At 41.8% G+C, this 12289-nt stretch overlaps 1 protein-coding gene across 4 annotated transcripts in view; it reads left to right on the forward strand.

The window, feature by feature from the left end:
* Positions 1–4938, forward strand: part of DLGAP1 (DLG associated protein 1) — a 395614-nt gene extending 390676 nt beyond the window's left edge. For all 4 annotated transcript variants that reach the window (XM_053984133.1, XM_053984159.1, XM_053984150.1 and 1 more), the window contains one exon: positions 2759–4938. In XM_053984133.1, coding sequence (XP_053840108.1) covers positions 2759–2968 — 210 coding nt within the window. In that variant the 3' untranslated portion in view covers positions 2969–4938. The remainder of the gene's footprint in view (positions 1–2758) is intronic.
* Positions 4939–12289: the final 7351 nt, after the last annotated feature.

Consider the following 12289-nt stretch of genomic DNA (forward strand, 5'->3'; position numbering starts at 1 on the left):
AAAAATGTGAAATGAAGCTCATATCAAATTAATTTCATTGTAATAACAATGTTTACATAATAATCATCTGGGATATTATCTGTAATATGTTTCAGGCGTATTTTTAAACCAAATCTGTCTTTGTGAATTGGATAATGGGAATGTGGTACTTTGTGAAGCTTTACATTTAATCATATTAGATGATCAATCGTTGGAAGGAACTGCCTTATATATTGATTCTTAAAATTAAATAAATCACATTTACGGTTCATATTATTGCATACAGCAAGAGTTCTAGGTTGTGTTACTGAAAAAACTAGGGAAGCACTGTAACCATCGCTGACTTTGGTAGCCAGGTTACAAACAGCAATATCAAAAATATGCCTTCCAAAATGTTACATGAAAAAATTACTTTTTTTTGTCCATTTGTTTGTTTTTTATTTATTTTGGGCTGTTTTTAAATGGGTGATTTCACAAACGCATTCACTTTCCTGGTATCGTTGTTTACCTGAGGTAGCATAAAAATCATCTGGAGCTTTGGTGGGGGTTTTTTTCCCTTTTTTTTTTTTTTTTTTTTTTTGTAAATGTAGTCTTCTGTCACCATGAAAAACTACCACATCCAAGTGTAAGTCACATTTCACATTACATTCTCATTTGGCACCATCGCCTGTTTTTTTTCCTCCTCACTATCCACCTCAAGACAAGCAGCATTTGGGTGAACCAAAATACACAAATGTTTCAGAAAATCCTTAGAGCACAGACCCATTCCTAGAGGAACCAACAGTCTAATGTCGCGCTCCTGTAGGTATGTAATTTTGGTGGCTGAATTTCCGCTATTTCCGTCTGATAGCAATGAACACAGCCAACAGGTAGGGTCACCAGAAGGAGGGGGAGCACAATTTGCAGGTACAGTGGCTCAGACAGGAGTCCTGGCTACCTCAAATTCTGGTCAGCTGGCTGCCGATGACCAAAGTGGTGTTTTCTTTTGGACAAATAACCTTAATAATATCAAACCCCGTTAATCTTGCAGCAGGAAGCTTGTACAGGCAGTGCTGGTAGCACTATTCCTCCTCCTCCTCCTCCTCCAATCAAGACTAAATATTCATTCCTGACTTAGGAGTGCCATGTTCACACCATTTGTGCACACCTAATGTGTTTTGTAGGGGAATGAATGGGAATGTGTTTTCCTAGCCCAAGGTACTGAAGGCAAGTCATTTTCTTATCTTCTTTTCTTTTTTTTCCAGTATCTATCAGAAAAGGAAGTTAAAACTGCCAAACATGCATGCACAGAAATGCTGGTATATGGTCTTTCATTAGCTTTTACAGTAAAGTGGGTAGGCTGAGTGTTTGCAATTGCAGCAGTAAGAAATGAGAGCTTTCCTCAAAAAAAAATGTGCCTTTTCTTTGCTTCTGAAAAACATTTCAAAGACTTTCCAACAAAAAGAATATAACAGTTTAAAGGAAGTTAAGTAGTGCTGAAGAAAGGGACCTACAGTAGGAAGGTAAAGATTTTAAAGAATTACACTGTATTCCTGTTTCAACAGTATTTGTCTATGATTTTAGATGAAACAGATCATCTCCTTTCTTAAAAAGGATTAAACAAAAAAGGAAGAAAAAACTTTCTGTGGAATTGATATTTGCCTTTGGCCTTTGCCACTGGGCCCTTTTTAAGCAGCATAGATTAATCCTTGGATGGAGAGAAAAAGCAAAGTATGAATAAGTGTAACTAAGCACCTTTATATTTTGAGCCATGGAAGCTCTTGTGAGCAGCATGAGAGAAAACGAAAGGGCAGAATGGGACCTTTGTAGTGTGATAAAATCCCTTCGCTCAGAGACCGTGTTCACAGTTGGAAGGGGATGTAACTTAAAAGACAATCTAATTAACTTGACAAAGTCTTTGTGGACGCCTGAAATTCAGTTCTGAATACACTTTTCTTTTGCAGGAGAGATCCCTCTCTGAGGGGGTTTTTTTGGTTGGTTTTTGGGTTTTTTTTGTTTTGGTTTTTTTTTTTTTTTTATGTGTATGTACATGCACCCGGATATACATAAAAGCCCTCCTTGTTGGTCATATATCTGGAGCTAGCTGCCACCATGATGATTAATGCATTTTCTTTTAACGGTTTTTAAGTTTTTCCTACCAGATTTTCTATTTCTAGCTGAATGTAGCTTCATGCCTATTTAGCACAAGGCCAGAGAGTATGAGCTTGCACAGCAAGACCCAGAGCATGGGATTTTTGAGCAGTCACTAAACTGCTACGAAATAGATACATAAATATGTGGTGTTTTTTTTAAAAACTACTTATAGTGATGCACCAGCTGCAGACAGCTAACTCCCATCTGCATTTGGGAGCGCCAAAGCCATGGCACCTCCGTGTTGCAGGAGCACCTAGCGCTATGCACGGATAGAAGAGGGTGGCCCAGGAGCTGGGGCTCTCCAGAGTTCCTCTGCTGAGAGCAGCGTTCCCTCCCGGCTGCACCGGTAGCGGGAGGTCTGTCTCTTTCCTAGTCCCTGGCACTAAGCAGGTAGCGGTGGGGGCCCCAGCCCCAGCAGCACTGTCCCCGAGGAGAAGTAGCACGGCGGCCGGCCCTCCCCTCCCCTTTGCCCTTGCCCCATGTTTATGAACCCTTGAGCACAAAAGCCAGTTGACTGAAGACAGAAAGGCAGATAAGAGCTAACAAACCTTAGGTAAAATGTGTGTTCTAACTACTGATATATCCTAGTTTTTCCCGCCTTTCCCTGAGAAGCTGTATAATGCCATTAACCTTCTGCTTTGATCAGGAGAGAAGGGTCCCTCCTCCAGTGCCAAAGAAGCCATCGAAAGGTCAGGTGCCACTCATACGAGAACGCTCTCTGGAAAGCTCGCAGCGTCAAGAGGCCCGGAAACGGCTGATGGCTGCCAAGCGCGCTGCGTCGGTTCGCCAGAACTCAGCTACCGAGAGCGCCGAAAGCATTGAGATATACATCCCCGAAGCCCAGACCAGGCTATGAAGGGATCCAACCGGGAGGACTCTCTCTGGCAAGACAAGCCTCATGTATAATCTGCCCCTGTAGGCTCCTGCTCAAGGTCACCACAAAGTATTTGTACCTCCTCCTCTCTCTCTCGCTCTCTCTCCCTCCTCTCCCTCTCCCCTCTCTCTGTACGCAGCTGCCCCGATGCTCCCAGTGAACTCCACTGCCGTGGCGTAGTTGTCGGTCCGCCGAGAGATGTCCTCTAATCACCCTTGCTTTCTGAAGGTTCGCCCATGTCATCACGATGCTTTATCACATGTACTGATGCTGCCACTTTGCCTCATGTAAACGAGCACGATCCTTTTTTCTTTTCTGTTTGGAACCAATAAACGCAGCACTCAGACTTCCACATGCCCGCGCACCTGTACAGTAGATGCTCCATTTAACTTACTCATGGTCTTTAGTTGATCTAAAGCTAGTCTGTTACCCAGTGTACAGCAATATCAAACTGTAGGGGACTTTGGTATTTTCAGTCATGCAGGGTGATCCTTTCGGACTCTGCCGTCTTCCTCACGAAAGATGAAAGGAGCTATGACTTGGATTCCCTTCTTTTTATTACTGTTTTTTTTTTTTAAAGCAGATGGTGCACTTTATTCTAAACCTCCAAATCACATCTTCACCTGAATTAAGGAGTCACACAAGGGGAGGGAGCTGGGGTGGGAGCGGGGAAGCAGGGGATGAAAAGAAACCCCACAGCTCTGGCAGGTGAAAAGGTGGAAGTATATCCCACAGGTGAGATGGTGAGGGATATAAAAGATCCTGTGGAAAGATACCTGCACACTCACAGCTGCACAAACTGCCTCATTTTTATTTCATCAATCACTACTTAAACATTTCAATCAGCAGAAGATTGTAAATTCGATCTTCCAGGGAAATAATCTATTTTGAAAGGCAATAAAAGAGTAAAAAGGAAGGAGATAAGAAGCAATGACAGTTGAAGAGATAATATAAAAGAAGGATTTTCTTGTCCAAGTATTAAGAATTTTTAAAATTGTACTGTATTGTCAATTCCTCTTGTATTGTATTGTATGGATTATATTGGTTAAAAAAAAAAGAAAAAAAAAGAAAAAAAAGCTTGGTTTTGTTGATGTCTTAATCTCGGTGGGACCATCCAATCTCATACGTCCACGCAGCCACACACAGACACCTGTAGGTGAATTACTGTACATGGAGCCTCTGATGCTTTTCCAGGCCAGGCTTGCTTTGCTCTATCCACAGCTGGTTGTATGCTACAGTTCAGACTGCTTATCACCAAACCGTACATATTTAGGAGTAAATTTCTAACTCAGCCTCCTCTTAATAGCATAACGTACTCACTTGAACAAGAACAATAGACTATTTTTCACAAGTTATGGGATCAATATGAACTTAATATTTTTCACGACAAGCCTTCCTACCCTGGCTTCTGCCATTGTTTTGCAATCACGAAAAATATGCATCCTAAGTAGCTCATTAATAGTGGGTGGAAATGGCAGATAATAGGGTTGGAGAGGAGCCTGAGAGGTCAGCTCCTGTACGTCTGTCCCCTCCAGCCACCTCTGGCTGGGACAGGGGCTTGTCCTCCAGCTCCTCTGATGATGAATGATGCCGACCACGCTGCTACTGGAATCTCTTGTGCCAACATTAGGAAATCTATGTCAGGCATGTTGCTGAAAGCGAGTTGTGTGCGTGCGTGTGAGCGTGTGTGAGTGCACACACGTGTGCCTAACTGGCATGTGCTGCTGCCAGCAGAATTAGCGTGGGCTGCTTTGGGTGACAGGACTGAGCAGAGGAGCGCTGAGCAGAGGAGCGCTGTGCAGCCCTCAGTGCGTGTGCAGTCCTGCAGCGATCTTTTCCAGACTCCTCTGCTGCTCCCTACGTGCTCTTCACCCTGCCTGCCAGGGCAGGGGTACGCGGGAGAGGAAGGCAGGCTGCTTTCTGCTCCCAGTGAGCACAGGCACAGGGACAGCTCAACCTGTGTGGACAGTCCAACCAGTGAAAAACCCCACTGCACATGTGGCGTAATTCTGCAGCTTGCACTTAAAAAGCGTTGAAAATCATCATCGAAAAGTTAAACTCTTGCTAAAAGTATTCATCGAGACCATGCCAGACAGCTTCTTTTCCTATGACATCATAGCCAGGTGCTAATTTAATTTTATTCGAGAAAATAGGAGAGGTAATAGGTTCTGGCACCAAGTATTTTCATGAGAGCATACTAAAACCACTAGAGAATTTGCTACCTCTCAAAGCCATCGATATCTGAGCTATGTCTTTATAAACAGGGCACAAATATTTACTGCTGTGGTTTACAAGATAAGGGCTAATAATTTAATATATAAAGACTTTTAACTAGAGTAATCAGAAATCCAGTGTAACTCTAGAGTGCTTGGTGTTACAGGAGCTTCAAAAGGTTTGACCCTCTAAGCGTTTGAATACCAGTGTATTTGCTAGTTTTGAAACACTGCGTTTAACTTTTAGCAGCAACAAAACATCACCGTGTTTGCAGTATGTAATAGTGCCAACTGCCACTTTTGAGCATATATAGTCATAGGAAGTATTAATTATTTGGAACTCATTTGTACTGAATTATTTAAAGCAGTACCTAGGTGAGAGTCCACATTCACAACTGTGTTGCAGACTTACTTAGTTTTGTGAACGTTTTACGAATGATGAGTTAAGACTTTGGTTGACAAGTGGCTACAGAAATTTATATGCAGCAAGTTCCCCCCTAAAAAAGCAGAAAAGTGAAGACTATCTAGTCTTGTACATTACAAATTATTGTATTTGTATATCATAGAATATTTTTTGTATCTATTTTAAATGAATTTATTCTTAGATGAATGCTTGTTAGTTCGTTTGGCACTGGAGAGGTTATTATAATGTTTGCCTAGTTTTTTAGCAAAATATTAAAAATACAGCCAATACCAGAAAATACAAAATAAAATAATTCTGCCCGTAGAATGCCACTAGTTAACCACTTGACTCATTTACAAACACTAATGCTAGTATATTTGCTCCATCATCTGTTTTAGTATAATTTGTAACTATTTGTTTTTAGTCTAAACTGCCCAGTGTATTTTAAAAATGCCTATATTCTGTTTCACTTTGGGACTAAACTGTTGCTTTTTTTTTTTCTTGGGGGAAATTTTAGAAAAGGTTGGTTTTGTCTCCTGCTTCAAAAGTTTTAAAAAAAAAAGAGGTATTTATTATATTTTTTGCAGATGTTTCCATAAAATTCTCATAATCTTTTTGTAAAGAAAGATGAAGAAATGGATTAAAGATTTTTAATATTTGAAAAGGTAAATAGAAATAATTTATTTGTAATATATTTCATTTTATTTATTGGTGTTCCCTTAATGCTTTGATGTGCACTATCACTTTAATTTAAACTGTATCTTTGTGAATTTATTGGGGGTTTTGGTTTTTTTGATTTTTGTTGTTCTTTTTAAGGAAAACAGTCAAATGCATATTTTAAGTAGAATGTAAATCACTGGCCTACCTGCATTCCCAAATGTGATTTTAAAAATGTTTTTGATTTGAAACAAAAGACACAAGTTTGAAAGCCTTTAGACAGAAAAGAGTGTTTTTATGGCTTAATGATTTGGGTTTCCATAGCATTATGTATCTGGTTTGTGTGTGGACAGGAAAATGTAAATAGATGAATGTTTCCCATACTGTAAAAAAGGCAAATTAATAAAATAATTAATGCACTGCTTGTAAGAGCTGTGAGTTTTCAATGCAAATTCATTCTTCCAGAACTGCCAAGGCATTTCATTTGATGTGGTCAAGGATAAAAGCACGACAACCAGAATATTTCTCTTAAGCTCTCATTGCTTAAGACTAGCCCTGCAAAGTCTCATCCAAAGCATCCTGCTGAGCACCCTGGAAGTGTTCATCTGCACAGAGTTGCTCCCAGGCATAAAAGTTGCCATGATCAAGGCCTTGAGCCTTAGCAAAATCTTCAAAGACGCTTCTGCAGAGAACCCAGCCAAACCCCACTGAAGATGCCAGGAGTTACACTGGGGACTTCAAAAGAAGTGTCAAGAAGACCCCAGCCTGTTTGGTTTTCCCCTCGCTGGTTCTCTTTCATTTTCTGCTTGTGTCCCGTGATGTCTGAATTTTTGGGGGCAAAAGAGATCCCTGGCAGGCATAGCTAACTTTCCCTTCACTGGAATCCTGCTTCCAGATGGGGTTTTTCCCACTGTGCGAAATAAAGACAGTCACTAAATCCCACAGAAAGATGTCCTGGATGATGTTCATGGTTATACCAGTATTTAAACAGGTCCTGATTCAATCTGTAGTACCTAGTAGTTACATTATTAATGTGCCAGTGCTGCACCGTGTACTGTCTGGCCATGCTTAGGCCCTCAGCACAGAAAGACTAGAAAGATTTGTGCTGCAGATCCATGGGCAGGGAAAATTCTGCTTAACACCAAGATGAAGGTATTTTTCTTCACATGCTGGCATTTATGTGCTCATTAGTCACTGATAAATGGATTCACCAGGGATGGGGGGAAAAAATGCTTTATTACTTAAAAAACTTTCTGAAGTGTCTGCTACCTTTTTGCAATGAGAACAGCTCAAAGGGAGTACAATAGCAGGTATGTTTCACTGTTCTCCAGAAGAGTAAGGAAGTCCAAGGCTCAACCCCACCTTTCATGCAGGTAAACTTTCTCCATATTTATACTCAATGTTTCCTTCCAGGTGAAATCAGGAGCCTTCCCCAGGAGTATATCTTGTTGTCAGTTTGTTTGCCAATGTCTGTTCTCTCCTGCAAGACATTGTTTTTGCATCACGCAATAGGCAAATAATTCACTTCAGCCGTCAGTTTGGAGCATGCTCGCCTATCAAATCTGATGACTTTGAGCTGACATTTTTGATAGCAATTAATGATAAAAATATTGGCTGCTCTGCTGCTACTGGTATTTGTTGTTGAGGTCATAGGTTTATACGTGATTTGGAGTGCAGAGAACAAGTGACTTTCTCTTTTCCCACCATGCATCACATAACAGGGTCGGGTCAGGCCCACTAGCCATGGTCCTGCACTGAACAAACCTGAGAGCAGCACTCACAGCTGAAAGATACTCATCTCCTCTCCCTTTAGTCTGATGCTATGCCAGTGACCTATAAAACATTGCTCTGCTGTCACAGTAAGCTCATTCACAACATAGTCCCTTCCCTGTGCTTTTGCGTGCGGGGAGGGTTTTACAGCCCCTCTTCTGCACGGCTGCTCGGCCACCGTTGTGGCAGGAGAAGGTAGCTGCTCTCACTTGATTCATCAGGATGCATTTGGATGCCAGCTGCAAAACATGACGTGACTGGCCCTTCCAGCCGGCAGTCAGGCTTTCCCACGCTTGGGTCCCATCGGCGGACAGCACCCTTGTCGGTAGTGCGTGAGATTACAGCGGGTCCTCTATTGCTCCGTGAGTCACATGCCCCATTCGCAGGGAGACAAAGAGGCGAGCTAAGGAACAGGGCTTCCTGGTAATTGTGTTTTTCATGGTTCTCTTCACTGATCCAGTAACAACATAATCATTGAAATTAGAGACAGAAAAGCTCTGCTGGGGCATTGTGTTAACACTCTGCCAGTTCCAGATTGCGATCTACCAAGCTGTGGCAGGTAAGTCATCAACTCTCCAGCTCTGCTCCACCCAGAAGGAAAGAAAAACACACACAAAAGAAGGAAAAAAACAAAACCAAAAAAAAAAAAAAAAAAAAAAAAAAAAAAAAAAAAAAAAAAAAAAAGAGCTATATTAAATATTAAAAAACAAGCTGAGTTGTGACACTGCCGCCACCTATTATGGGCTACTCCTGGTGCAGAGGCCTTCATTGTATTGACTCTTCACTTAACTATCTCTGTGACAGGGTCCCAAACTTTTCCTCATTTTCAGCCAAGCAGAATGGAAACAAATTATGGATTTTGCCACCTCTGTTCAAAGAAGGGGAAGTACTGAGGTGTTGCAGAGCCTCTGGAGAAAGCAACCACTGCACAGCCCCTGAGCTACACCGACAGCAACACTCATATTTCAAAGCTGTCAAAGGTTTTGGAAGAGGGATGGGCCTTGCCCTGAGTTAAAGAAAAGCAGTAGGACAGAGTGTGATGGATGTTTTATGGGTATCAAATATCTCACCAAGGTAAGATAAGTCACTGTGTAAACAACCACGTGCTGAGGCAAACACCTTAGTTTGGAGATGGTAACTAGGGAGCTGAGATGTTGAACAGCAAAGGGTAATCCATTCCAATGTAACTAGACTATTTCCCCGGTGGAAATGTCCAACCTGTCACTTATCCCTGGCTTCAAACTAGAGAATTATCAAAGTCATGTCCTTAAAATACTGTATCTTACTTTTTCCTGTTGAACTGACTATGGGTGCTCAAAGTTTCAATCTGGAATGGCTTTGTGAGTGTGCATTCAGGACTGTGATCATCCCTGATTTCTTTTTTGTAGCTCTGAGAAGTTGCTGCATTGCACAAGTTGGGCTATATTATTTATCTTATAGCATGTTCTTTTGTATTTTTATTTTTTTTTCTAATAAGTGGATGTAATAATAACTTGCTTTGCTCCAGTCCTTTTGTCAGTCTTCCAAAGAAAACTCCTATCACCTGAAAAACAAAAAAATACTGAAACTTCTTCATTTTGTAGGCGGTTCTGGTAAATCTTGGCTAAGCTAGGCCTAAGGGGAAGGAAATTGAGATAACTGATACACTTAAGCATATGTCATTCTTCATCTCTCCAGTCAATAATTGACAACAAAAGGAGAAAAAATCATATGGGCCAGACAGCTCACAGGTGACGCACTAAAACGGAGATGGCATTTTGCTATGCTGTGGGACAATCACACCAGTAGCAACAGCTGAAGGGAAAAATCCCTTCCCACTTCGGTGCAACGTTTCAGTAAATAGTTTTTAAATATGTGATATCCCTTCCCAGTGCATCAGTGCCACCAAGACCACAATTTTACAATTTCCACAAACCTCAGAGGCAGCATCAGCCGGAGGGCAGTATCATGGTGCCAGCTGAGGGCAGGGAGATACAAGGCCCTGGGCAACAGCAGGCTTTGCACAGGGCAGGGCATTGCTATTGGAGCAGTGGCAACTCTAGGGGAATGTGGTGTGCATTAAACACAACCCAAAAGTAATCCAGTAAATTTCATGGAAGCTGCTGCTTCCATGAAGTAAGCTGTCATAGTGGGAAAGAAGAGTTTGAAAGGGTGACTGCTCTTTTCATCTCACTATCTACTGTTTTAATCCAGCATAAGAACCAGGCTTGGACTTTTAGTGGAGTTACACAATTGCATTTGCAGTGTTGGGAGAGAAACCAGACTTCATCTCAGACCAATTGCCAGCTATAAAATTTAGTGGAGGCATACATAAAGACAAACCTGTAGCAACTTCAATGGAAACATGTCCATGTGTCAGTCTTCAAGTGAATCCAGAAATGCTTTGCCTAAAACACACGAATTTTAAGTCATGATCCTCTGCAAGAGGATCCTCTGATCTTGCTCATTACCTGATTCACCACATAGTAAGTATTGCTGTTATTTAAAAAATGTAAAAAACCTGTGATTTACGTCAAAGAGGCTGTATGACTACACATAAGACAAAAACATCTCTGACAAATAGATGGCGTGTATCGATCTGAAAAATTCCACAAAGTACTCTTTTGTCTTACTAACCTAATGCTCCAACTGACAAGAGGTTTCCTTTTGTTTACATCTTTCCTGGCAATAGCATCATGACAACTGCAGCCTGTCTGCAAGAACGTACATGGACCTGGGAACCCAGCCATACACTGGCAAACTGCAGTGTATTCCACGTGTTTCTCAACCTTTGCTTAACAACCTTGTGCTTGTAAAAAAAGCTACGTGTGTGCAGTATTGCATTCATTGTGATGATTCATATCCATCAGCTTCTGCCAAGCAATGCTGGGATTTCAGGTAGGATACAGCCCACCTCCTGTATTTTCTCTGAGATAAAAATTTCCTTTAGTGGAACGTGGGAAATAAAGCCAAGAAACCAAGCCAAAAGAAAGAAAACCTGCTGAAGCATGCAGAGTTTGTCATTAAAGTATAATCCAAGCAGATTTTGTTTGTCAACAGCTGCATAGGCAAAAATAACAATTCTGAAATGACTTTTAACTGGAACTGTTTTCATATCAAGTAGCACGTGTGAGCTTAATGCTAAGGGTTCAAGGCCTTCCCAAGTGTCAAGTGGTGTGATTGCTGGTGCTGTCACAGCATCCCTGCCACATGCAGGGATGCCACTGCCAGGGGCTTGTCAGCTGCAGTGCTGGTGCCCAGGAGTCCTCCCCTGTGGCACATCCCTTGCTCACACCTATGAGGGCATTGTGCTCAGGGAGCCATGTGTTCTCTGCTTTACCTCACACTGACACCAAGGCAGAAATCCCACCAGAGCAGGTTGAATGGATCTCCTTAAACACCAAAATTACACTCAAACACCAATAATTACACTTGCCTGGGATGGAGGTTTATCTTTGAACTCACACAGCTTTTGTTAAATTATCTTTACACCTCAGCTCTCTCTCTGCTTTTCAATAGACAGCGTGAAACTGCTCTCGCAGAGCTCTCAGGAGCCAGTGTGTTACATTTGCTCTGTACTTTCAGCATTGTAAATGGGAGCAGAAGTTGGATCTGGATTTTTCTTCCCCTCTTAAAAGGTCAGGGAAACATGAAACCGCAAAAGGCTAATTCTTCTCTGTGTCACATTGCTGTGAGCCCACAGGGCAACATAGCAGTGGTATTTTTAATGCTTTTTTTCCCCCCCTGACTTTTCAATCCACAGTCCTTGGCACAACTGGTGACAGCTCACACAGTAACACACTCTTGCATCATTCCTTCTAAGTTGCTTCTGATGAATATTGGGAGTGCCAGAAAGGGTCCTGGCCACTGCAGTGCACATGGCAGGGGGAAGATATCACAGGGCTTGGCCTCCTCACAGGTTTTCTGGTTCTGGTGCTGCATGCTCACAATCCACAGTATTCGACACATACACGCTTGGTTATCATTAAACTGTAAATATTGCAAGAAGGTATTCAGCATGATTTAATATTCCTATTAGTGCCTCTAAAGGCCCAGCCAGAGAAGCTGCACTGTGCTGGGCTGAACACTGTGTAAATATTGATGGTTTCTGTCTTGCAGTGTTTACAATCCAAGAAGGAGCCCTGCACCAGAGCTCTGCTACAGTTTTGTTATTTGTCTTCGGAAATTATTTGTCTGATTTAAAGCATCATAAATGAGCATGTCCTTTCTTCTGCCACTACTACTAAAGCAATTACTTTACAAAGAGCTGTGAAGGCAAAG

The sequence above is a fragment of the Vidua macroura genome, chromosome 1 (assembly GCF_024509145.1).
Source record: "Vidua macroura isolate BioBank_ID:100142 chromosome 1, ASM2450914v1, whole genome shotgun sequence".
Classification (NCBI taxonomy): Eukaryota; Metazoa; Chordata; class Aves; order Passeriformes; family Viduidae; genus Vidua; species Vidua macroura.